Source organism: Notothenia rossii (genome assembly GCF_949606895.1).
Source record: "Notothenia rossii genome assembly, chromosome: 11".
Classification (NCBI taxonomy): domain Eukaryota; kingdom Metazoa; phylum Chordata; class Actinopteri; order Perciformes; family Nototheniidae; genus Notothenia; species Notothenia rossii.
The window spans coordinates 30,296,234-30,323,563 of NC_136910.1; the positions used below are offsets into that span (position 1 = coordinate 30,296,234).

The 27,330-nt window shown below is 40.5% G+C and overlaps 1 protein-coding gene across 4 annotated transcripts in view; it reads left to right on the plus strand.

Moving 5' to 3' along the window:
* dcc (DCC netrin 1 receptor) overlaps nt 1-27,330 on the plus strand; it is a 496,426-nt gene that overhangs the window by 313,569 nt on the left and 155,527 nt on the right. For all 4 annotated transcript variants that reach the window (XM_079658229.1, XM_079658231.1, XM_079658232.1 and 1 more), the window contains exons 13-16: nt 13,029-13,170; nt 13,969-14,079; nt 15,619-15,813; nt 20,111-20,206. In XM_079658229.1, the coding sequence (XP_079514355.1) occupies nt 13,029-13,170; nt 13,969-14,079; nt 15,619-15,813; nt 20,111-20,206 (544 nt within the window). The remainder of the gene's footprint in view (nt 1-13,028; nt 13,171-13,968; nt 14,080-15,618; nt 15,814-20,110; nt 20,207-27,330) is intronic.

Below are 27,330 nucleotides of genomic sequence, written 5' to 3' on the forward strand. Positions count from 1 at the left end.
TTTTGAGATACTTGTACTTTATTTAAGTATTTCAATGTTTTGCTACTTTGTTCTTCTACTCCACTACAGTTCAGAGGTACATGGTGTACTTTTCCTCCACTCCATGTATTTAATACCTTTAGTTACTTTACAGATGTGGATGAATGATGTGAAATATAATCAAGTGTTAATTCCGACTTTAGTTCCACCTGGAGTAAATCCACAAGCTACCCTGCAGTATACAAAGTCATTCAAACTAGCTGCACCTTTACCAGCTTTGAGAACACTTTCATGATCAATCATTATAAAACATATCATATATATTATTCTGAAATGGACCAATCTGCACAATGACTACTTTTACTGTCGCTACTTTCACTATATTTTGATGAGAATACTTTTCTACTTTTACTTGAGGAACATTTTGAATGCAGGAATTTTACTGTAACAGAGTATTCCTACACTCTGGTACTATTACTTTTACTCAAGTACAAGATCTGAGTACTTCTACTTTTACTCAAGTACAAGACCTGAGTACTTCTACTTTTACTCTAGTACAAGATCTTGGTGCTTCTGCTTTTACTCAAGTACAAGACCTGAGTGCTTCTACTTTTACTCAAGTACAAGATTTGAGTACTTCTACTTTTACTCAAGTACAATATCTGTGTGCTTCTACTTTTACTCAAGTACAAGATCTGAGTACTTCTACTTTTACTCAAGTACAAGACCTGAGTACTTCTACTTTTACTCAAGTACAAGATCTGAGTACTTCTACTTTTACTCAAGTACAATATATATATACTTATACCACCTCTGTTTATAGCCTATGAAAAAAACTATTAGAAATAGAACGCTATTATTACATTGTGATCGCCCGAGAGGAACAAGATGGCAGCCTGAGCTGAGAGCTCCGCACAACCTCAGTGATTAATTTGAGTTTTTTTACCTCCACTCAGAGAAAAAGCTCAACATCTTTATTGACTATAGTTAAGAGTTTACATCTAAGGAAAGACTCTTGCTACAAAAAGAAAGAAAAAGAAGGAAGGATGCCAAGAAGAAACCCACGAGGCAACCAAGACCTACCAGAACCGGAGGATGAGTCTCAAGAGGATGATAGAAATCCTTTGTTTGCTGAGATAATGTCCGAGTTAAAATCTCAACGTTCTGAGATAATTAATCGTCTCGATGGAATTGATAATCGTTTGGAGATTGTGACTAGTCAAGTCTCAACAATGAAAGAAGCACTAGCTACAACAAACCAGGCCCTTGAGAATCAACTTCAGCGTATGGACGAAGCTGAACAAAGAATTTCGACATTAGAAGACACCTTACAAACTACAGCACGGGACCTTCACAGAGCCGAAAAGTTGATAAAGACGCTGGAATCTAAGACGGATGATCTAGAAAATAGAGGGAGACGTAAAAACCTTGTTTTACTAGGGCTCCCAGAGAAGTCAGAAGGCAGCCAATTACTACTTCAATATATTCAACAGAAACTATCTTCCTGGCTCAAACTCTCCCTTGATCAGAACCTAGAGTTGGAGCGGGTTCACCGCTCTCTACGACCATATCCCGAACCAGGGAAGCCTCCAAGACCAATTATGATCCGCTTTCTACGAGTCAGAGATAAAGAAATGATACTGCAGTCTGCGAAGAAAATGTCAATCCACGAGGGTAATACTAAACTCACCATTCGCCAGGATCTGTCTGCAGAGGTACGCCGAAAGCGCAAGGAGTTCGACCTGGTGATCAAATTATTCCTCGAAAAAGGCATGTTCAGAGGGTTTGCTTATCCTCATCGGCTCCGTATTCTTCACAAAGAGAAGATTGTTTTTTTTGAAGATCCCAAAGAAGCCGACACCTTTGTTAAGCAGCAGCAGTAAGTAGCTATTTTTCTAACCTACCGGAGTGGAGGTAAGATGTACATTCTTTTTTCTCTTTTCTCCTCTTCTCTCAATTAACTGTCATTGGGATTGGGGAAACGTTTGGAAATCGTTTTTCGCAAGGACACATTAAGAGGACTTTCCAGGATCGAACTGGTTCATTTGTATTTTGTTATATTTACCAGTGTCTTTGCTTCCGGCAACAAAGAATGACGTAACGGACCACACCAACAAAGAAGGTGGTGGAGGGGTCTGACAAAACAGTAACATACAGTTCTGTTTAAAATACACCCTTCCTCCTCCACTCTTATTTTGACAGTTAAGATATCACCATGTACACTCCTCTGATCGTTCTTTTTTGATTTGCCTTGTTTTTTTATGGCAATATGTTGTTTGACATGTAAATGATCGGATGGAACATACCATGATGACATTTGGGATGCGGATTTCTATATACCCGTCCCCTGTTAAGGAGGAGAATTAGGAAGACATTTATTTATTTTCAATGAGAACTGAGGATGGGAGCTCCAAGTTGCCAACACAAAGAGGACATTTCGTTAGATCTGAGATGCACATTTCTCTGACGTTTGTTTCTCTCTGGGCTACAATAAATTGGGTAGATGAATTGCCTGGGTCAGAAGACCCTGGTTTGGGTGGGATGTTATATTGTTTTTTTTTTGTATTTTGCGTTTGTGTTACATTAGTTATAATGTTAAATAATAAAAGCAGTGACAATCCGTTTTGTGTATGGGGCCAAAATATACAACATATTAAATATAATCCCACAGATATGCAGCAGTCAGCATGCAAAACTTGAAAATCTATTCTTGGAATATTAAAGGCTTGGGAAATCCCATAAAAAGGAATAAAGTACTATCTCTTCTTAAAAAAGACAAAGCTGATGTGGTCTTCTTACAAGAAACCTTTCTCTCAGATACTGAACATCTGAAATTGAAAAGAGATTGGATAGGTCAGGTGTATTTCTCATCATATAAAACCCATAGTAGAGGGACAGCTACTGTGATAAACAAAACTTGCCCATTTGAATTAGAAAAATTAGTTACGGACCCAAATGGTAGGTTTGTTTTGGTTGTTGGTACTATTTTTGGAACCCCAATCACCTTTTTAAATATCTATGCTCCCAATATAGATGAACCAATGTTCATGTCTGACATGGTGCTGCTCTTCAATGAAAACTGCAAAGGATTAGGACTGATGGGCGGCGATTTTAACTGCACTCTTAACCCTACATTAGATAAATCTAACCAGTCCAAGAGCCACAATCTTAAATCCTCAAAGGTCCTTCAGGGGCTTTGTGCAGAATGTGGCCTTATTGACGTATGGCGTCAATTAAATCAAGATGTCAAAGATTACACTTTCTTTTCAAATGTCCACAACTCTTATTCTAGAATAGATTATTTTTGTATTCCCTCAAAATACATGCATAGGGTAAGAATGTAAAATTGATTCCATTAATATTTCAGATCATGCAAGAGTTCATCTAACTATTAACTTGGAGAGTGGAGAATTTGTATCCAGGCGCTGAAAATTTGATAACTCCTTACTTAGAGACGAAAAATTCAAATAAAAAATGCGAATGTGGATAAGGTACTATATAAAAGAAAATAATGACCCCTCTATAGATCCGAATATTATTTGGGAAGCTGCGAAAGCTACTTTAAGAGGACTTATTATCTCATACACATCTTTTAAAAAACGTGAAAATGTTAAGCTCAGACAAGAACTTGAAAGAGAAGTAAACAGATGCGAAGTACTTCATAAATCTGCATCAACAGATGAAAACTGGAAACAATTAAACACAGCCAGAGCTAAATTAAATATTGACTTAACAAATGAAATCATAACACAAATGAATCTTATCAGACAAAATAATTATGAATTCGGCAATAAACCAAGTAAACTACTTGCCTATCAATTAAAGAAGGAGCAAGCAGAAAGGGCTATAAAGGCAATTCGTCTGAAAGACGACAAGATAACCTACCACCCAAAACAGATTAACCAGACTTTTTATGAATTTTATAACAAATTATACAAATCTCAATGTGATTACTCACAAGATGAACTGGACAATTATCTCCATAACATTAATTTACCTACATTATCTGATTTAGATCAAGAGTATCTAAACTCATCAATTACAGAAGTAGAAGTTTTGGCTGCAATTAAATCTATGCCTATAAATAAAAGCCCAGGGCCAGATGGCTTCTCGGCAGAATTTTATAAAGAGTTTTGGACTGAACTTCAACCTATATTTATGTCAATGGTTAACAACTTCTCTCACAACAGAACACTTCCTCAATCAATGAATCTTGCATATATTACTGTACTACATAAAGATGGGAAAGACCCCTTGAATTGTTCTTCATTTAGGCCTATAAGCCTCTTGGATCATGATTATAAGATTATCACCAAATTATTAGCAAAACGATTGGAAATTATTTTACCTAAACTAATTAGTCCTGATCAAACAGGTTTTGTCAAGGGCAGATATTCTTCTGATAATATAAGGAGACTTTTGAATATTATAAACCATTTGGACACCTGTCAGAAGCCATCTCTGCTTCTTTCTTTAGATGCCGAGAAGGCTTTTGACAGGGTTGAGTGGAATTTTCTTTTTGCTATCTTGAACAGATTAAATATGGGCTCTTGATTCATAGAGTGGGTCAAATCAATTTATAAAAATCCTAAAGCAGCGGTTATCACTAACTGCAGTTCCTCAGATTTTTTTTCACTAACAAGGGGGACAAGACAGGGATGTCCACTGTCACCTTTGCTTTTTGCAATTGTAATTGAACCACTGGCGTCATGTGTGCGAGACAACATAAGTATTAAAGGAGTGAAGATTAACGATGAACACAACATTTCTCTGTATGCTGACGATATCATTCTTTACTTAACAGACCCAGAAAATTCAGTACCACATCTGCTCGACACGATAGAGCAATTTGGAAGATACTCAGGATATAAAATTAATTTTAAGAAATCGAATGCTTGTTTCTTACATATGACGCCAACAGCAAATCTGGAAAAGTCTTGTTCTTTTCATTTGTCACCAGGTGGCTTTAAATACTTAGGAATAAATATAACACCACACCTGGATAATCTGTTTAAAGAGAATTACAATCCGCTCATTGACAAAATCAAACAGGATTTATCCAAATGGTCCACATTACCAATATCACTGCTCGGAATAATCAATGTCATAAAAATGAATATTCTACCGAGATGTATTTTTCTTTTTCAAATGTTACCATGCTATTTATCCGCTGATTATTTTAAATCTCTCAATAGACACATCTCAAAATATATCTGGTGTAATAAAAAACCAAGAATCAAGTTAATTACTCTTATGAAATCAGAAACCATGGGGGGTCTTGGTCTTCCCAACTTTCAACACTACTTCTGGTCAGCTCAATTAAGAAATGTACTATCTTGGTTTCTGGGAAGAAAGGATTCACTATGGGTTCAGATAGAAGCCAGTGTCTTTGACCCGCTGCCAGTGGAAACTCTTATATTTGTTAAAGACTTCAATAAGGTGAAAATTATGGCCAAATGTTTTACAGTGGTCAATACACTGTTAGCCTGGAGGGACTGTACACAAAAAGTTCATGTTAACTCAGGTATTTCAATCTTTTCTCCTATTTTGAACAATCCTGATCTTAGCAAATATTTGTTGTCAATCAATATAAACAAATGGACGAAATCAGGTATAAAGCAATTGAAACATTTGTTTCACAAAGATATAACATTGAAATCATTTAATGATTTAAGAGCAGAATATGACATTTCAAATAAGGATTTTTTCAGATACCTGCAAATTAGGAACGTGATCCAATCAATTATTAAAAGCAATAAAACGAGATCGGGATTGTTGGAAGAGGAGGAGATATTGATGTCATCGAGCACAATCAAAGGTAAAATTAGAGAATTTAATGCAGTTTTTTCTAAAAGAGCTCAGTCATCCTTTACAACCTTAAAAAAAATCTGGGAAAAGGACTTAGGGATACAGATAGATGAAACTACATGGCTGAATATCTGTGAAAGAACACATTTTCCATTCACAAGCAATAAAATCAAAGAAGCAAACTTTAAATTTCTCAACACATTTTACCTCACACCCAGTAAGATGCATACAATTTCCAAAGAAAACTCTCCAAAATGTCCGAGATGTAAAGTAAAAGAAGGAAAATTTATGCATCTGTTTTGGGACTGTGATCTCTTGAAACATTTCTGGGATTCAATTCACACGCTCACAAAAGCCGTTTTAGGAATCGAAATGAGCCAAAATCCATGTTTTTTTCCTGTTAAATGATATGCCAAACTTTAAACTGAACCCCAAACATTATAGAATACTAATCACAATAACATATTTTGCCAAGAAATGTATACTTTTACTCTGGAAGAATGAACGTCCTCCAACATTTAAACTTTTCATTGATCAGATAACACATTTTTTACCTCTGGAGAAAATGACTTTGGAAAAATATAATCATGGACATATCTTTCAATCTCTGTGGTTGCCATTGTTTTCATATTTGGAAAATATATCTGAGATATGACCAGTGATGGAATGGTGCATTCTGTGGCTATTTTTCCTGACGGCCGGAAATACTAGTTGTGTTGTCATTGTCTATATTGTCGCTGTATTGTATAATTAATTGTATAATTATTTGTTTGTTTTACTTTGATGTGGGCTTATTATTCTTTTTTTATATTTATTTTCATTTTCATGGCTCTGTTGTTTGAGTTATATTGAGAAGCATTTTTCTTTCTTTTCTTTTTTTCTTTTTTTTTTCCTTTTTTTTTTTCTTTTTTATATAAATGTTTTTGGTTTCGTTAGTGTGGGCATGTGCGGGTGGAGGGAAGGAGGGGGGAGTGTAGTGAGTGTAATGTTATATTACAATCTATGAAATGGCATCGATTATTGTACACTATAATCAGGGGTGCACATAACTTTTTCAGGGAGTTACTCAGATGAGTACCAGGAGACAGGGTTTGGTACTCACCCCACAGGAACCGTGGTTTCAATAAGTCTATTCCTCCTCACTGTCCTCCTCAGTGTCTACCTCAGTGTCTTCCTCACTGTCCTCTATTTCCACTTCTTGCATGGTAGAGGATGATGCTGCAGATGCACCTCCCTGTCCCTGTTTAAACCTCCGACTTGCTGTCTCCATCCACAGGTCAACAGCTGGCTTTGGGTCAAATGTCTCTGTGGTCTTCTTTGACAGGTGAATGTGCATCAGGGCTGACAGACGAGCATGTGACAGACGAGATCTGTACTTGGTTTTTATTATGTTCAGATGTGAGAATCCCCTCTCACAAGCTGCACTGCTCAAAGGCAGTGTAAGAGACAGTTTAACTAATGTGTTGATGCTGGAGTAAGCATCTGGATTACAATTTATTATTTGGAGCAAGTCATACACAGAGGTGGCAGCCAAGCGTTTTCCTGCTTGCTTTAAACGCATCCATTCTCTCAGTATAGTGTCTCTGTCAAGTTGCAAGGTGGCCTCATATTTCTGAAGAATGTTGCAAACTGTTGTGTTGCCAAAACTGTGAATTCCTTGCATTTCCTGAGGCCAAGTTGAAGGATCAAACACTAAGAAGTGATCAGATGACTTGAGGGAGTCATATCTGATTTCAAACTCTTCAATTAACCCCCTGAGTACGTTTGTCTTGTCCCTGTCAGCATCATCATTAGATACAGTGTGTGTCCTCCCGTAGTGGCCTTCAGCATCAAGCAGAAGTGTGAACTGTCCAATGGCCACCATGAGTTCATCCTTACATTCCCCAATGGTCAGTTTTTCCTTCTGAAACCTAATGGATGTGATCTTCAAAATGTTGCCAATGTCAAGCATGTTGGCCAGAAAACAGTGAAAACGCTCAGAGCATATATGCTTTAAGTCATTGTTATCACTTGTAGCCAGTTGCATTTTAATGGCTGGCAATAGTCTTGATATTTTTAACAGTGTTGCATGCCTCCACGCAGACCATCTGATATTGTGAAACTTACCCAGTTTCACAAAGGGGATCCCATTTTCATGACACAATCTCTTTAGCACAGCAGTGTGTTTTGCTCCACCTTTCTGTAAATAAAACTGGAGCAGCTTGACCACAGATCGATTAAAAGTCTCACAGTAAGGAACGTTACGATCAGCTGATTTGGCGCAGTTCTCCAGTGTGTGCGCGGTGCACAGGATGTGCACAAGCGAGTCTCCCACCGCAGCCAGTCGGCGTAGTTTTGGCACAACTCCGTTGTACACACCAACGTTAACAGCAGCTCCGTCTGTGCACACAGCGACCAACTTTGTCTTCCAGTCATCCAAGCCTGCCTCCTGGAAAAGCTTCACCAGTCCGTCTGTTATGGCCTGCGCGGTTCGGTCAGCACCCAGTTCAATTAGTCCAAGAAAGTCCGAAGTAAACTCTCCGTTGCTGGACACGGACACGATGTAAACGATCTCCTGCTCGGTTTTTGTGATGTCCTCAGATCCATCAAAAAGTAGCCCCCAAAATTCAGCAGACTTCAACTTTAGTCTCAACTCCCCACTGATAGTTTGCGCAATGGTCTGCATTATTCGTGTCCCCCCTTCACGTGAGTGATATGCGCCTCCGATATTTACTCCGAGCCGCTTCAGTAAAGGAATATCCTCAGCATAGGAAGACATAGGACGTGCATGTTTAGCTTTATGAAAGGCGAGGAGAAAAATATTACACAGGGCTTGCCGTTGCTCTTCATTCAGCTTGCCTTGCCATCTAGCAAGTGGGTGGTTGGATAGTTCTTCTGTAGTAGCTTGTTTATTAGCAATAACTTGTGCCACATTAACATGCTCCTTGCTCTTTTCATGTTTTTCAAACAAAGGGTGGTTGAAATTTTTCGAGCCTGTATAAAACGTACCCGTTTTGTCCGCTAGATGTGGATGCGAGCGGCATATTTTGCACCACATTTCCGTGCGATCATCATCGGCATCCAGCCACGGCACGTCTTGGAGCCACTTAACAGAAAATAATCGTTTCTTCGGCTCTGGCTCGGTTTGTTGTTTCTTTGCAGGTGGCGAAACGCCAAAGTAGTTGCTCAGTGTTTTTTGTTTTTCCGACATGTCTACTCCATTGAATTTTTACATGAAACACGTGTACACCAAATATGTTTTGATTTGACCTGGTACGCAAAGGCGCGCAATGACTCACGGGACGTTACGCATTTCACATTTAGGCCGCGCATGCGTACCTGCGTACCAGTTATGTGCACCCCTGACTATAATGAAATAAAAAGACTTGTAAAAAAAGAAAAGAAATAGAAGGCTAAAGCTAACGTTAGCAGATAGTGACAATGTATGCTAGCTAGCTAGCTCAACGATTCCTTAAATAATATTGCCACAGAAAAACTTTTCAGTTCACATCACGCTCTGCCGCTCCGACAAGGAGCTCTGCTCTGAACACCTGAACGGCCCGTTCTAACAGCTGTTCACCAGCGGTCCAGTCTGTGCCACAGTGACTCCGGACGCACAGTTAATATTAACGAACGCACCCGTAGTTAATGTAGCTGCTGAAGCTAGACCATCATCTCGGAGCAGCAGAGCCTTATTATACATCCATGAGCAGAGCCGACAGGCAGGAAGACTCGAGCACACAGCTCGTACTTCATTATAATATATAAAAAAAGAACACCATGCGTGTCATGATGGCACATAACAGCTCTCGGCCGCAGATTACTCTGTGTTCCAGACCCCCCCATACCCCAAAAATATTTTTATTGCAGATCTACATGAATCACACAAACAACTTATTTTGGATTCAAAACGGCGAATTTCGCCGAAAGGTGACAAGTTTGCATCACTGAACATAGACAGAGCACAACTGAAACATAACATCTGAAACGATGTAACAACATAATACACTTGTGGGGATGCTTGGGATGTGAGGAGTGAGGGACACGGCTTAGAACGGGCGTGTCGCCTGGCAGGACAGGAGAGTGTGTGCACCAGTCTGCCTTGATCTATGAATTCATGTCCGTGACACTCACTGCTGCCCACAGCTGTTTTATAGAAGGAAATTCCTTCACTTCATGAAAGTGTTTTAACCAAACACACCTCTACACACACATGACGGGTGTTATTTTCCCCATAAGGAACAAGTCGCTGCAAATTATCCCGCTTATTACACGGCCACATTCTCAACAAAGTAACGACATGACTCCCAATATTAATTTAAATGCTTTTATGGATTTAGAAAATGTTTTTATTGATTTAAAAAATAGTTGTACGTATTGATTTAAAAAATAGTTGTATGTATTGATTTAAATTGACATGCATCCGCTAAGAAAAATAGTCCGTTGTTACCGTTTTTTAAACAGTCTGAATGAAACGGCAGCTCTCAGCTGTGTATTTACACAACTAATGGCCCATCAACCACAGCTCTCTCCCCCCCTCCCCCCTTGATCTTTCTTCTCCAGCAGCTAAATTAACTGTAGGTTACTCTGGGTGACAAGCTTACAATTAGACACAACACTGTCATTGCAAGTGACCCTCAGTTAGTTGACTTTTATGTTCAACTGCTAAATTCGTTACTGATAAAAAAGGGCTTCTACTGTACCTAATTACCTTAACACTAGAACCGCCAGAGGTTTTTGTATAGGCCTACCTAAACCCGTCAAATCCCGCTATTAGAATGCAATTTTTAACAACATAGGGTGCTACATAACACACTTTCAGGAAAAGTCATGGACTGGGAGACTTTAATATTTTATTGAAAAAAAGTTACATTGCACACACACAACACACATCATACAAATTGACCCGATTGGCGCTTCTAGTGTTAAATAAACTCACTAATTAATGAAACCAGTTCAATACGCCTTATTCGTATTCTTATCATTCTTTATGAGCGCAGAAATAGTCCTAAAATCAGATCTGTTTTTTAAATTAAATCTGACGGCAGGCAGTTAGCTCTGATCACCTATGATAAATGCGCCGCACCTAATCGCTGGCCATTCAGCCGCAGACACTGTTCGAAATGGGGGGGAGCTAGGGGGAGCTTGGCTCCCCCGAAGAGGGAGGGAGCTCCCCTGAAGGCTGACTTTGAGATAAATAGGGGGAGCCCAAAACAATCGTGCATATTTGTGTCATACAGATTAGAAATGTTGAGTTTCTGTAAATAACAGTTCTTGAAATAAATAAGAGTTATTGTTCATTACAGTTTCTGAATATTTGTTTTATATTTGTGAATATGTCTGGGTGTTGCCATCTGTACGTGGCGGCGCTGCATTCTTACTTACGTTGCTATGGTTATGGCGGTGATGCCAGCGCGGTATTTGAAATGTTCATATTGATATTTTTTTAACTCTGGCTTTGTAATAAAAAATATGGCAAAACGAAAACAACCAAGCATCACAGCTTTTGGATTCACAAGCAAAGAAGCGAAGGAGTCTAAAAATGACAACGTGAACGGAAAACAACTTTTAGTTGGCCGGCTGTAAGCGGCGTTAGGGTCGAGCTTGACAGCTCCACACCGAGGGAGAGGCCTGCCGATGCGGAGCCTGAAGAGGCTTCAACAACGGCCACATCCGCCGGCATAGTGACACCGTCTGTATTAGTAGAAGAGTGTTTTTATAGCAATTGATCGCATCCGCGCTGCTGCGCCAGTCAACAGAGCGTGCGTGTGACATATTTAGTAGCAGGATGTGCTCTGAAATATAGGGCTCCCCGAAAGCAAATGGGTAATTCGAAAACTGACAGAGCTCCCTCTATACAAATCAAACTGTAGACGGGGTGAAAGCACCTATTGTTTTAAATAATGGTCGGAATGTGACCGGTGAGCCTTCTGAATTACCGTGGGACAGCACATTCTAAACTAAAATGTTCAATCAATAAAGTAACATCTTATCTTATCTTAATAATATCTTCATATTAATAATAATAATAATAAATCATACAGTATGTGTCCGAAAGGGAGCAGGAGGAAGCAAACACAAAAATATACAAAAAATATACTGCATATTAAAGCAAATGATTGTAAAGGTAAAAGTATGAGCATAACAAATAAAGAAGTGTAATTTAAACATTTACATTATAATTATGATTATTTAATATATAAAGACTATATATTATTAAATTACAAGATTATATATACTTTAGTTGATCTAAAATATTGATGTGTTTAAAATAAATGCTCTTCAAAACACAACTGAAAGTCCATGAAACTTGTCTTTCTGTATTTGTGAATGAAGCGCCATATCCTGGTTAAAACCTGAAATTGAAAATCTGGCAACGCCCTCTTGGAAAATAGTGGGAGGCCTTAACATTCCTCTATACTGGTCTTTGGTAGGTCGTAGGCAGGAAGCTGTAAGCTGGAGTCTGAAATGAAGTGCTACATCTGTATATCACATTTATTTTGTTGGCAGCTCATCCCCCAAAACAGAGGCCTCAGTTTGATTCAGTAAGGGGAAACATGAAGGGTATATTTCAAGCTTGTTAGGTAAATAAGTTATTGGGCCTTTTTTCTTATCAACTAAGATTTGTTCGAACATTTTTCCAACTTTAATTGACTGAATATATTTGAAAAGCGGGCTTATTAACACATGAATACTACTGTGTAATATATTTGTACATGTATATTTATGAAGTACAATATAAGACAAGCAAATGTTTCATTTGTGGGCCATATTCCATTATACTTTTTAATTTGCTGAGGGCCGATTCAAAATGGTCAGCAGGCCGCATTTGGCCCCCAGGCCGTAGTTTGGACACCCCTGCTCTATAATAAACTGAAGATTCACTCAAACTTTATTCACAGTTATACTGTATTTTGGTCGGGGCTCAACATGTCTGTAAGGTGAGTAAACTACATGCTGGAGGAATAACTGTCCCACGGCGCATTGCAAAACCTAAGCCACCCAAAGATATGTCCAAGACACAACAAACTACTGGAGACCAAAAACAGAACAAAAGACTACAGAGTCTCTGAAGAGGCAAAACAACTAGAAATAAATGCACAATGACACAAATAAAATTAATTGCAAAATCACATTGACTCCAAACACAGCATTTGGAGTGGGGACCTTTCAATTCTGCCCAATAATCCGTCCGCGAGCTCAGAGGACGCTCTGCAGCTCCATTACTTTCATTAGTATCTTCTCTCTTCATTGTCTTCCAGAGCATCAAGGTGTCATGGCAGCCGCCCCCCCGCAGCACCCAGAACGGCATCATCGCCGCCTACAAGATCAAATACAGAAAGACCGGTCGCCGTGGAGAGCAAGAGGCCATCGAACCAAACAACTTTTGGTACCTGTTCACAGGTGGGACTTTAGAATGCGAAACATTTAGAATATTACCAGACTTATCATTTCAAATGGGAACTTATTTTAACTTTGAAATACATTTGTGAAACTCGAACCTTGTTAAGTTTTGACAAAACTAAAAACAAGTTTAGTGTGTGCATGTAAATGTGTGTGTGGGTGGGTAAGACGTGGATTTGTCTCAAGTTGTGTCTGGTTTGTTTTTTGCTGCATTTGAAAAAAATCCACATCTTCACAAGTGTCTGTTTCAGTGTGTGTGTGTGTGTGTGTGTGTGTGTGTGTGTGTGTGTGTGTGTGTGTGTGTGTGTGTGTGTGTGTGTGTGTGTGTGTGTGTGTGTGTGTGTGTGTGTGTGCGCGTGCGTGTGTGTAACTAACAGTTAGAGAAAAATAAGTATAAACGGTTTTACAAGTATCACGCATGTTGTAAGTGACTAGACCGTTCACACTAGGATCTAGTGAAGCTGAAACCAGCAAGTCCCAAGTCAAGGATGAGTCCTAATCTTTGTATTAAATACTGAAAAAGTCACTCAGTGACATTCACCAAAGGAAATGCTTTTGAACTTAAAACTTGAAAAGACCACAGGATAAGGTCATCTACATTTAGCTGCGTACATATAGATTATTAATGTTGACTGCTCACAGGTTGGTAAGGATTTATCACACACCTATCCAATTTGCACAGGGGTTAAATATAGTGTATACACTGTATATATATAATCAGAGGTCATTTGGAAAAAAAGCCAGTTTCAAATTGACTCAGTATGCTATTTCCCCCCCCCCCCCCGTCAACCCCCTCAGGTCTGGATAAAGGCAGCCAGTACAGTTTCCAGGTGGCAGCCATGACAGCCAATGGAACGGGTCCGGCCAGTGATTGGTTCAACGCGGAGACACCGGAGAATGACCTGGATGGTTAGTGCGTGTGTGTGTGAATGTGTGTGTGTGTGTGTGTGTGTGTGTGTGTGTGTGTGTGTGTGTGTGTGTGTGTGTGTGTGTGTGTGTGTGTGTGTCTGTCTGTCTGTCTGTCTGTCTGTCTGTCTGTCTGTCTGTCTGTCTGTCTGTCTGTCTGTCTGTCTGTCTGTCTGTCTGTCTGTCTGTCTGTCTGTCTGTCTGTCTGTCTGTCTGTCTGTCTGTCTGTGTGTGTGAGTGAGTGAGTGAGTGAGTGAGTGAGTGAGAGAGAGAAAGGAATGATTTGTACAGCAGCATGTAAATACCTCCGCTCTCCTGACACACATCAATATTTAAGCACTTAAGGAATGAGACGGATAGATGGAGGGGAGATCTGCCTCGGGGGGGAGGGACAGCAGAGGAGAAATAAGTGCATTCCATTTCCATGTACCTTTCTGTGTACAGTATGATCAAAAGACAACATTTAGATTTTTTGTTAAAATAACACTTAACACCTTTACTCATAAATGCTTTGAGTTGTAAAAAAGGACAACATTGCCTGCTGTTGAGTTGTGCGTATGCTATTTAACCTTTATATATACAGTCTATGTATTTAATCTAAAAGATATAAGACGCGCCTTTAAACTGTCACTTTTCTTAAACAAAAAAAATATATAGTACTAATTAATATATTTTTCAATTACATAACTCCTTCTGTCTGCACCTATAAGCGGAGGCTCCTTTATCTAAAGACAATGAATGCCAGTATAGAAAACACATATGTAATATTATAAAATATGTATTCATAATTGTATTCAAGGTTTCTTATCTCATTTTAAACACCTAATAAACATGGTTAAATTAGATTTTTAGAATAAACGTCTGATACGTTTTCAGATAAAGATGTATTGGAAACTCTACTACCACCTTCAGATCAGGCGACCAGTGTTACAAATAATATTTTTCTGCAATAATAAATCAGTAATTCATTTCATTTAGTTACTTTAAAACCATTCCGTTACACAATATTAGAAACAAACAAATACTAGCAAAACCAAAATTGGAATTGCTAGGTCTGCTCAGGAAAATATGTTTTCTCCTAAATGAAGTCAACGAAGACAGAAAGACAGAAAGTAAGAAAGAGAGAGAAAACACCAATTTGGGTTTGGTCTCTTAATAATTTGAGCTGAATAATTAGAAAAGTTGACCTCAGGCTGAGTATCAGAAGCAGACGGTCCTGGTTAACAGGACACAGCTGAGATAAGAAACAAACACATCCATGCTAACTGTGTTTCCGAGGGAGACTCAATCTCATTTCAATGGATTATCACTCAATAAAGGGAAATTAAGCGTCTCCCCGGAGGACTAAGAGCAGGCTAATCTGATCCAATCTGATGCTGAGAAAACTAACGCAAAGTGTCAGGTCTTATTAGGGTTTAATACACAGCTAAGAGGGTTAGCATCTGTTAGCCACGGTTTCTCTACCTGCTAGTGCTGCTGCTAACAACTGGAGGTGGAGGTGTTCTTCTTTGGAGTGACGTTTCACTCTTGGTGTTTTTGCAGAGAGTCAAGTGCCAAACCAGCCCAGCTCTCTGCACGTCAGGCCGCTGCCAAACAGCATCATCATGTCCTGGACCCCCCCACTCAGCCCAAACATCCTGGTTCGAGGTTACATCATCGGCTACGGAGTGGGAAGTCCCTATGCCGAGACGGTGCGAGTGGACAGCAAACAGAGATACTACTCCATCGAAAATCTTGGTGAGGGGTGATGAGGAGCTGATGGGGGGGAAACAGAAACTGTGACCTCACACAGAGCTTTGTGGAGGGAACTGCTTACCTAGCTCCATCAAACAACTCTGAAAAAACTGTAACGTTGACTTTAATTAAATGCATTATGTTAACAGATTTCAAATAACTTTATTAGGTTAGTTGAAAGCACTTAACCCTAACCCTTGATATTATTGCTTTAAACTAACCTAATACAGTTATGTGTTATATATATAATACATTTATTATAGTCACCGTTTCAGTTTTTCAGTTAAGGAAAACCTTGAAAAGTGCACACTCGAGTTAAACAGTTCTAACAGTATCATGTGGTTGAACATGCAGGGAAATAGGAGTAGGTTATTTGACGTGATTTCGACTTATTTCAGTAGACTCTCCTACAGCAGGTTGCCCACAGTGAACATGTGCTGAAGATGAATCCCTGAGTTCTCCGGAGGCTCATTTCTCCATCAGTCAAAGCCATTGGTTTTTGAACTGTCTACCATCAGCACCATAATAATAGATCATTCCATGAATAAAAACATCCAGTGTACTTATCAACACCACATATTTCATATTTGCTACCCCCAGAGATCCAGCTGCACATCCTGCAGACTATTGACTCAGCGCCTCCCTGTTCAAGTCATTCATTATGATGATGAAATTCCCATTTAATTACCGTCAATAATTTAAAGAAATCTAATAAGAAAGCTGCTTGAGGTGGAAATCTAATTATGAAAGGACCAATAACAGAACACATCCTCCCCAGTGAGCACAACAAGCAATCTGCATGCTAAAGGAGACAGGGAAGAATTGCTGGGATTTTCAAACGCAGATTAAAAGTCCCAGCTGAGGTCTCATAATGGAGTAATGAAAAAATAAAATGTGGCCGATGCATTGCACACATGGATTAAGTGCACGTATGTACACAACATTCATAATTCATGGTGATTATTAATTCATGTGTGAGGCATCTGGGGAGTGCAGCCGTGTTGGTTTAACCGATGTGAGGGTTTGATGCTACATGAAGAACACTTGCAGCATCATCAGGATGCATGACCATCAGCTCAGACGTCTCAGTCAGAGGGTCCTCAGGGACAGGGGTTCCCAACGTTTTTCCCAGAGAGCCCCCCCAAATTAATCTCGTTGGAAGTTGCGCCCCCCCCCCCATACACACACACACACACAAGGGGGGGAGGCGCAACAGTGGTAATTAAAGTTTAAAAGTCTAATGCTACAACTACTGTCACAAACTGGATGAATGTGAAGTATTTTGTTAAAGGAGGATGAAAGCGTAATTAAGGAGCACTATTGGAGTGACTTTGATGGTTATTGGACTCAGGATTAATTCATTTGGATTCCCGCTGTATGAAGAAATTAAAGGACGGCGCAAGTGGAAACAATTCACAAAGGGATTAAACTGTTTAAAACACATGCTCAAAGTAAGCCGGATTTTGCCGATGTGTGGATTCAAAAGTCGTAAATAATCTACAAAATGGAGGAGACCGATCTGATCGGAGCAACTGTGACAAATAATCCAACTGAAACCGGCATGGACAATGACTATTTTTTAAAAATGTAAACAGAAGAAACATTTCTAGAAAAATTATGCATTTCGGTCTTTTTATGCCTTTATTGTATTAAAATTAATGAATACATTATTTGTTATACTTTATTGTAATGTAGAGACAAGGCCTTTAGCGACAATCATGTATTGTGTAACAATTATATGTAAAAAAAGAAATTAAAGAAAAAAGAAAAAAGAAAGTCTAAATATGATATTAGGCCTCAAATCATCTGAGGCCTGGCGCACACCCTGCGATTGTTGGCGCCCCCCCCAAAGGGAACTGGAAGAAACGACTCTCTGTTCCCAAGTGGAACACAATGGAATAGTAATAAAGCACTGAGATATGCTCTATTAGAAACTCAAATGATTAGTATGAGTGTCTCCTTTAAAACTCAACCACTGTTATTTACCAGGATTTAGTCATGTCATGTCCATCAGTTTTCACAAAAAGTAACAAATATATTTTGTCAGAAAATCTTAATAAAATGATTGTTTCTGTTTGTTTCTTTTTTTTAAGGTTAGTTTATTTATTTAATTTTTTTAACACTTTATTTTTGAAAGTTTTCATTACAAAGAAAAATCATATAGAATGTCATTGAACAGTCAAATACATACTGTCGATTAGGGTTGGGTACCGAGAACCGGTTCCCGTTCGGAACCGGTTCCAACATTTTGATTCCAACGGCATCATTTAGAAATGTGAATTTCGGTTCCGCTTTTCGATGCCTGAGGAAATGTTTCTCGTCTCTTCGTAGCCTACGGTATGACTGCGGCGGGGCGGGAAATGTAGCGCTGTACCTACACTTCCTACAGCGTAACCTGAGACCAGGGCCGGCCCGTAGCACTGGCGTTATAGATGTTCGCCTAGGGCGCCAGATCTGGGGAGGCGCTGCGCTGACAGCTCTGGGAGGGAAAAAACATTTTTGACCGTTGGTGCTCATCCTAATTTTCGGCCTTGATCTAACAATATTCATAATTAAGTACATGTAACACCCTTTTCATCCCGGTTACACTTTTAAATTGCCCTGTGCGATGGGCGCTGTAAGTGATGAAAATGGGGGATGTTGGCTTATCTGGCACCCACAGCTCACAGCCAAAATGCGAGCGTGGGAGGGTGCACCGGTACTACCAGCGCTGTTGTTATTAGCATCTAGTGCTAGCTGCTCTAACGGATATAAGAAGAAGATGTTTTTACAATAATGTGGAGGGAGAGTCCTCTCCAGTCAGACTGAGAGGCTGATAACTACAGCTCAGTGAGGTAAAGGACTCTGAGTGTTTAGATAGTTCACTTTAGTCTAAGTTATCTCAGAGGGTCTCAAACGTTTTGATCCCAATTTATGTAAACATATTTCCAAGGCACTCCTATATTAATATTGGGATAAAACAGGTTTGAAATCATTCCAATGTATACTATAGGACAGTAAACTACAAAAATAAAACCTACGTTACATATGTTATTGGTTATGTTCACATACTTATTTGATTATTAAAATGTAAACCGATCTTTTTCATATGGGTGTTTAGAGTTGTACCCCCCTAGATCTAGTCTCTCGTAATTCTGCTTAAAGTGCACCAGATTGAAGCATTTTACTTTAAAATGTTCAAACATTTCTTCCCGGTATGCCTGAGAAGGCAGATATGCTTGTTTTTTCTCAACAAGAACTGTTTTTAAGGGACTGTTGTAGCTTCAGTGGTTCTCAGGTTACAGTTACATAGCATTGAATATAAACAGACTGATTCATGTGAATATTACTGTAAACTAACCTTTGTAAAAGTTTCTCGAATAAAAGTAATTGTTTTGGTGGAAGAAGCATGTATCATTCTTTTACCCTGCCCCTCGAAGAATCGGAATTGAGAACCGTTAAGAACCGGGATTGAAAAGTAGAATCAGAATCGGAATCAGAATCGTGGAAATTCAAACGATACCCAGCCCTACTGTCGATGCAACAGTGCACATTTAAACCAGAATGCCAAAAAGCAGATCAAATATAGCCCCTACCCCAGCATGAAACAAAGAAAATAAAAAAACGGAGTAAATTAGATAAATGTACAGGTTCTCACAGTTGACACACACATTAAATAAATAAAAACATACAAAGCAAATGACAAACAAAAATACAAAATATATACAACACGTACAGTATTCCTTTAGAAATGGTAGTAGCCCAGATTCAGCAACACTCAAATCTATACACACTCTTCTTTGAAGAGTTAAGTCCAGCTTGCACTTCTCTACGTGTGATCAATGGCCGCCAGGCCTTATCAAATCTATCAGTAGATCCCTTCAGAGTGGACCGGATTTTGTCCAGATGCTAACACTGCAACAGGTCTCAAATCCAGTGAGTGTGGGTGGGTGGTGATTCATCCTTCCATTTAAGAATAATTAGTCGTCGAGCTATCAACGATGCAAAAGCAATGGCATTTCATTTATATTTTGGAAGAATAAAATGATTGTTAACAGGACTACAGACGTCTGGAAGAACTCAAAGTAAGCCTTGGTTAACCTTTGACCTTTCTTTCGATTGTTCCCTAATTAATGAATGAATTGGCTAAACATTCAAATATATATCCATTGCTTATGTATAAAGAATGGAGTACAATTGAAAAGTAAGATGAATTTAGAAATGATCTGACTTAAATCCTGTGATGATGTTGTGCTGTGTAGTATCTGCTGATGTCATCTTTAACCCTTTGTGCTTCTTTTCTTCTCTCTCTGTCTCTCAGAGCCCAGCTCGCACTATGTCATCTCCCTGAAGGCTTTCAATAACGCCGGAGAAGGAGTCCCTCTGTACGAAAGCGCCGTCACACGATCTCTGACAGGTACACACACACCCACACACCCACCCACACACCCACACACCCACACACCCACGCACCCACACACCCACACACACACACACACACACACACACACACACACACACACACACACACACACACACACACACACACACACACACACACACACACACACACACACACACACACATCCTATGTTGACAGCACATATAACATGATAACATGATACATCTGAGTTCATGAAGGTTATGTCTTTCATAAAACTGAAACAATAAGAGGGTAATGTACTATGACTGCTTGACAGCCATCCAGTAACAGTACTAATGGCAATACTATCACTTGTACTTATAGAAGCAGTACTAGCCATTTGGGGTAGCTACAGCATTTATAGAAGTATCAGGGCACTAGGAAAATGAGTACGAGGGTTAGTAGTTGCAGTAGCAGCATAAAGACAAAGCAGTAGTATCAGAATAGGCTCCACACTGTGACGCTCTGTTATTTAAAGGACCCCAAAACAGAGACTGATTCAGGTAAAGTTTTCAAGGTGTTTAATGAAAAATGCAAACAAAAAGTATTGTTAGCAGAGAGTTGTTCACGAAAAGAAACCATTTGAATTCGCTCAAGAACACTGAGTATCTGGGAATCAAGGCTCTAGGCTGCAGAGGGGCACGCTGGTTCATCCAACTACATGGAATGATCTGGCAGAGAGCTGGAGTGAGGACGGGGCTTTTATGGAGCAGTGGCTATAGTTTAGTTTTTACAATCAGTTGTTTTCCTTAGCTACAACATGTGGTTGTTAGCTTAGTCACCAGGAAAAAACAATTCCCAGTTGCTGATACTTGTCACGAGTGGCTGGCAAAGAGTTGAGTATTATTATTCAAGGCAAATAAATGCAGGAATATTTCCTCCTGTTTACGTTCAATAGGATTATCTTGATCCCCACTCCATTAGCAGCAGCAGTATAACTAGGATTAGCTTTAGCAATGCAGCAGTGTTAGTAGCAGTTGTTGCACACAGCTACACCTCTGAAGCTGGAACAGGCTGCGCTGAGCTGCAGAGATGGAGAAGGCTCACTGCCACACTATGGGGAGAGATGAGACAGCTCAACATGCTCTGTGGCCGCAGAAGATCTCTGAGGCAGTGCCCTCTCTGTGGCATTTCAAATTGTTTCACCAAATGTGTTTTTAAAAAACTACAAAAATCGGTGGCAATAGCTGCAGTGATTGCAATAACCGTAGCTGCTGGCAGCCTTAGTAACAGACTGGTGCTATTAGATCAAATAGGATAAGATATCCTTTAATGATCCCTGTAGGACATTCAGTTTTCTGAGCACCAACAGCAACAAGGGTGATACACAGGACAGGACAGATATTCATTCATACAAGGACGATGATAATAATAATAATTAAAGCTGCAAGCAGCGTTGAGCGGGTCTTCGATGCTCTGCAGGCTGTTGTCCGCACGTTGACGTGTGTGTCTAGGTGTCTCGAGGACTCGGCCGTTGGCAAACGTGGGAAGTTTCAGGCCGATCGGACAATGTCTTTAAGTTACAGCAGTAACACAAACATTGTGTTTGATGGCGCCATGGCAACGGCATTTGATGACACCCCATACTATGCTTAGATGTGTTGAGGGCCGGACCATTAGCCATCATCTGAAATCTGGTGCCGTTTGGACGTTTTTCCATTGAGTGAGGACAACACCCTGTTTAATGGCGAGGGATCTGTCGCCATGGCAACGGCATATGATGACATCCCATAATTGGCATAGAGCTGTTGAGGGCCGGACCATTAGCCATCATCTGAAGTGTGGTGCCGTTTGGACGATTTTCCATTGAATTACGACAACACCATGTTTAATGGCGAGGGATCTGTCGCCATGGCAACGGCATATGATGACATCCCATAATTTGCCTAGAGCTGTTGAGGGCCGGACCATTAGCCATCATCTGAAGTCTGGTGCCGTTTGGAGGATTTTCCGTTGAATTCCGACAACACCAGGTTTTTCGGCGAGGGACGCGTTGCCCTGGAAACGGCATATGATGACATCCCATAATTGGCAGAGAGCTGTTGAGGGCCGGACCATTAGCCATCATATAAAGTCTGGTGCCGTTTGGACGATTTTCCATTGAATTATGACAACACCATGTTTCATGGCGAGGGACCTGTCGCCATGGCAACGGCATATGATGACATCCCCTAATTAACATAGAGCTGTTGAGGGCCGGCCCCTTAATGATAGTCTGAAGTCTGGGGCTGTTTGGAGGATTTTCCATTGAATTACAACAACATTGTATTTTTTGGCGAAGGATGCGTTTCCATGGAAACGACAAATGGTGAGATCTCAGATTTCACGTAGAGCTGTTGAGGCATGGACCGGTGATATAAAAGCAAAGATTGGGGGACGATGGGACCGTGCCCATTGGAGTTACAGCAACACCGTGTTTTATGGCGAATGATCTGTTGCCATGGTAACGCCATATTAAGTAACATCAGATTTGACATAGAGCTGTTCAGGGCCGTAGTGTTAACCATCATGTGAAGTTTGGTGGCGTTCTGAGTATGTCAGTTTGAGTTATGACATCATCGTGTTCCATGGCGAGGGATCGTCTAGCATCAAGCAAACGCAAACTTTGGCGCCAAATCACGGCTACGCCATGCAAAAGAAAAACAATTCCGTGATAACTTTGAATTGCCCATGTCTCGAGACGCTACCCGAAGAATTTCGAGTCGTACGGCTAAACATCCCATAATTGGCATAGAGCTGTTGAGGTAGGTGATAGTCGGAATTCTGGTGCCGTTTGGACGATTTTCCATTGAATTACAACAACACCAGGTTTTTTGGCGAGGGACGCGTTGCCATGGAAACGGCATATGATGACATCCCATAATTGGCAGAGAGCTGTTGAGGGCCAGACCATTAGCCATCATATGAAGTCTGGTGCTGTTTGGATGATTTTCCATTGAATTACGACAACACCATGTTTTTTGGCGAGGGTTGCGTTACCATGGCAACGGCATTTGATGACACCCCATAATATGCTTAGATGTGTTGAGGGCCAGACCATTAGTCATCATCTGAAGCCTGGTGCAGTTTGGACGATTTTCCATTGACTTACAACAACATCGTATTTTTTGGCAAAGAATGCGTTGCCATGGAAACGGCATACTCTGAGATCTCAGATTTCACGTAGAGCTGTTGAGGAATGGACCGGTGATATAAAAGCAAAGATTGGGGGACGATGGGACTGTGCCCATTGGAGTTACAGCAACACCGTGTTTTATGGCGAATGATCCGTTGCCATGGTAACGCCATATTAACTAACATCAGATTTGACATAGAGCTGTTCAGGGCCGTAGTGTTAACCATCATGTGAAGTTTGGTGGCGTTCTGAGTATGTCAGTTTGAGTTATGACATCATTGTGTTCCATGGCGAGGGACCGCCTAGCATCGAGCGAACGCGACCTTTGGCGCCAAATCACGGCTACGCCTTGCGAAAAACAGAAAAACTGCTTGATAACAATTTGCCGCCCATGTCTCGAGATAATACCCGACAAATTTCGAGTCGTTCGGATAAAGTCCCGAAAACAAAATTCGTACGGAGGACGAAAAACGCGATAAATCGCGTTTTTTCAAAATTCAATATGGCTGACTTCCTGTACGTTATTTTATACCCCTCCAAGAGGCTTTTTTGTTAGTCTCCGCACCCTAGATATGCGTAGCGAGTTTCGTTCGTTTACGTGAAAGTTAAAGTGGGGGGAGTTAACGTTAAAAACGGAAGTGGGCGTGGCCTACGCAATTTTTGACGCAAAGTTCCGGAACCAATTACATATTGCAAGTTGCCACACTTCTGACGCGCGTGCAAAATTTGGTGAGTTTTCACATATGTTGCGGGCATCAAAAGTGCGCGCAAAATGTTCAAATAATAATAATAATGAATAATCGGTCCGATATCAATAATGTGCTAGTTTACAGTGAAGTGGGCTACGCTCACGTGACTGGGCTCCTATCAGCCGTCATGATTTCCGAACCTTTGTGCTTTTTCCGGTCGTTTTCCCTGTTTTGGGTATTTTTCGCAGGTTTATCGGTCGCTATGTGACCGATTTCAATAGGGTCTTCGCCGACCTAGGTCTCAGACCCTAATAATAATCATATACTAATAACAATAATAGTGAAAGTAAAGAAGTGTAAGGAATAGAAATAGCAAAGGATGTACAATATTTAACAGTATCAATTCAAATGAATGTGTTTACATACAATGTACGTATAATTCGGCTCAGTCAGTAGGAGCTTGGACTGGGAGCCGTAGGGTGGCCGGTTCAAGTCCTCGACCAGACCTAAATATGGAGTGTGGACTGCTTCTTGGAGAGGTCCCAGTTCACCTCCTGCCCTGCCATGGTGCCCTTGAGCAAGGCACCGGACATCCCCCTTCCCCCCTCACTCCCATTGCTTGCTGCCCACTGCTCCTATACTACGATGGGTTAACACAGAGAACACATGTGTGCTGTGTGCTTTGCATGTGTGACCTTTAAAGAGGGTTTCATCCCTTCTATTCTAAGAGCAGATATATTAAATACATTTGCATGAACATTTGGAAGTGCAAGTACAATATGGTGCAAGTCATGAGTACGCACATTCCACTATTTGGTATGGGTTTATGAGTTCTCATGAGGAGCAGCATCAGTGATAAACAAATACAGACGTCTTGGTTGTTGGTACATGATGTATACTATGTCTCCCAGAAGTGTGGAAGTTAATATTTATCATGTCTTTAGGAAGTTTGTCGGCTACTTGTGGTTTTGATTAGGCTGAAAATATTTTAAATTGACAGTCTGACACTCAATCTGATCCAACAGCTGAGTCCTGCAATATTCATCCAGAGGAAAAGGTTCACACATCAGTCACAGATGTGTGTGTGTGTGTGTGTGTGTGTGTGTGTGTGTGTGTGTGTGTGTGTGTGTGTGTGTGTGTGTGTGTGTGTGTGTGTGTGTGTGTGTGTGTGTGTGGGGGGGGGGGGGGGGGTGTGTGTGTGTGTGTCTGTGTGTGTGTGTGTGTGTGTGTGTGTGTGTGTGTGTATCTATTTATGTATGGGGTGTGTGATGCCTTACACCCAATGCTAGTACTGCATGTGTTAGTGTGTGTGTGTGAATGAGAGCGAGCCTCATTAGCTCTCCCTGCACACTATGTGCTGTAGAAGTGAGATAAATGAAACACATCCAACTCTCAGCCAAGTTTCATCTTATGAATGAAACAGCCGGCTCTCCTCCACTCACCCAGCAGCCTGCGGATGATATCAATCCTTTATTACTCTCATAAAAATGTCACATTTCTTTGGCTTTTCAACGCTCATGATGTGATGATAGTCACATGGACACCAGAACCTCAGCGCTCACCACAGCCTCCTGACCTGCACGACAGCAGGGTTTCATGGTGAAACTTTTCAAAAAAGGTTTGTTTTAGCTCATTCTTGTTCTCCTGAAAATAGGAAGGAAGGATGGAGTTAAAAGAAGAAGAACAAGAAGGAGTAGATAAAGGTTGAATATGGATTCAATATATGGATCCCAGACAGAGAGACACAGCAAAGAGAGAGGGAGAGAAACATTTGATGGATTTTAGTAGTTGCTAACTTAAAGAGAATGTTGGCAGAAAGAGGGAAAAGATGGAGACAGAGAGACAGGACACATGGGGACAGGAGGAGAGGCGTGGGAGGTAAACAGGAAGTGGAATACTCTGGGACACACTGCAGGCACATGGTCAGAGATATCCAAATAAATTGCTTTGGATTATGATTATATGATTAATGAAGCAGTTCAAAATCATATGCTGCATGCAGTGGCGGCTGGTGCATTTTTCTCCAGGGGGGGGTCAACCAAAATGTAAGCAAACTTGTACACAAACTCAAAACATGTCATATTTAGGGCTGTCAGTCGATAAAAATATTTAATCGCGATTAATCGCATGATGTCCATAGTTAATTGCGATTAATCGCAAATTAATCGCAAATTTTGTATCTGTTCTAAATGTTCCTTAGAGGAATATTTTTCAAGTTTTGAATACTCTCATCAACATATGAGTGGACAAATATGCTTTATGCAAATGTTTGTTTATTATCATTTGATCAATGACAAATATTCTCCTGAATATTCTCAACACAACAACCTGGAACCTCTCTCTATCTCTCTCTCTCTCTCTTAAACTCTCTCCCTCTCTCTCTTTCTATTACACTCTCTTCCAAACCCTGTCTACTTCTCTGCACTGAGCCAGTTGCTCAAACAGACATTCCTGTTTACAGTTGTCGGCAAAATGCCGCTCTTCTGTCTTCATCTTCAGTCAAAGCATGAGACTGAAGTTCCCACTGTGGGTGAAAATAATGCGCTGTGATGTGCAGTCGATAGTGGTGCATGATAATTATCGGCCCGATAATTATCGGTCCGATATTAGGAATTATGACGTCATCCCGATAAACCCGATAAAAGTATTAATAGCCCCGATAATATACAATATATTTTTGGGGTAAAAAAAAAGAAAAAAATACTGCGGTGTGGGTGGATTGGGATGAGGGGCGCTTGTTTTTCACTCGGCTCCTCCCGTTTTCCCAGTACTGTGGTATTAGTGGTTTAGGAAGAGGGGAGTTTTTCACAAATCCAGCGCTCCCTAACTCATGCCTGGCTGTGACGTAAATGGTGTGCGGCCGTGAAGCCAGGACAGTAAACAAACATGTCGTCGGTAGTATGGGACTATTTCAAAGTTTCAGAGTTAGATAGTTTGCTTGCTATTTGTATTAACAAATGCAATGCAGAAGTTCCAAGAGGAGGGAAAAAGGCAACAGGTACATTTCATATATATATATATATTATATTATTATCGGTTATCGGTATCGGTCTTGAGAAGCAGGAAGTTATCGGTATCGGTTTCAAAAAACCAATATCGTGCATCCCTAGCAGTCGATACATTGGATGCGATCCGAATGATCTCACACAGTCCTTCGTCCTCCACAATGTTAAGCTGTAGCCCCCCATTTAGCTATCGCTGTTGAAAACTTGCTGCTCATAGACGTGTCCCGGCGTCTCCCCGACAAACTTTCAAGCGTGGTCTGCCGCAAGCGAGCGGCAGGAGCGGGGTTGTCAGCATCAGCAGTGTGCTTG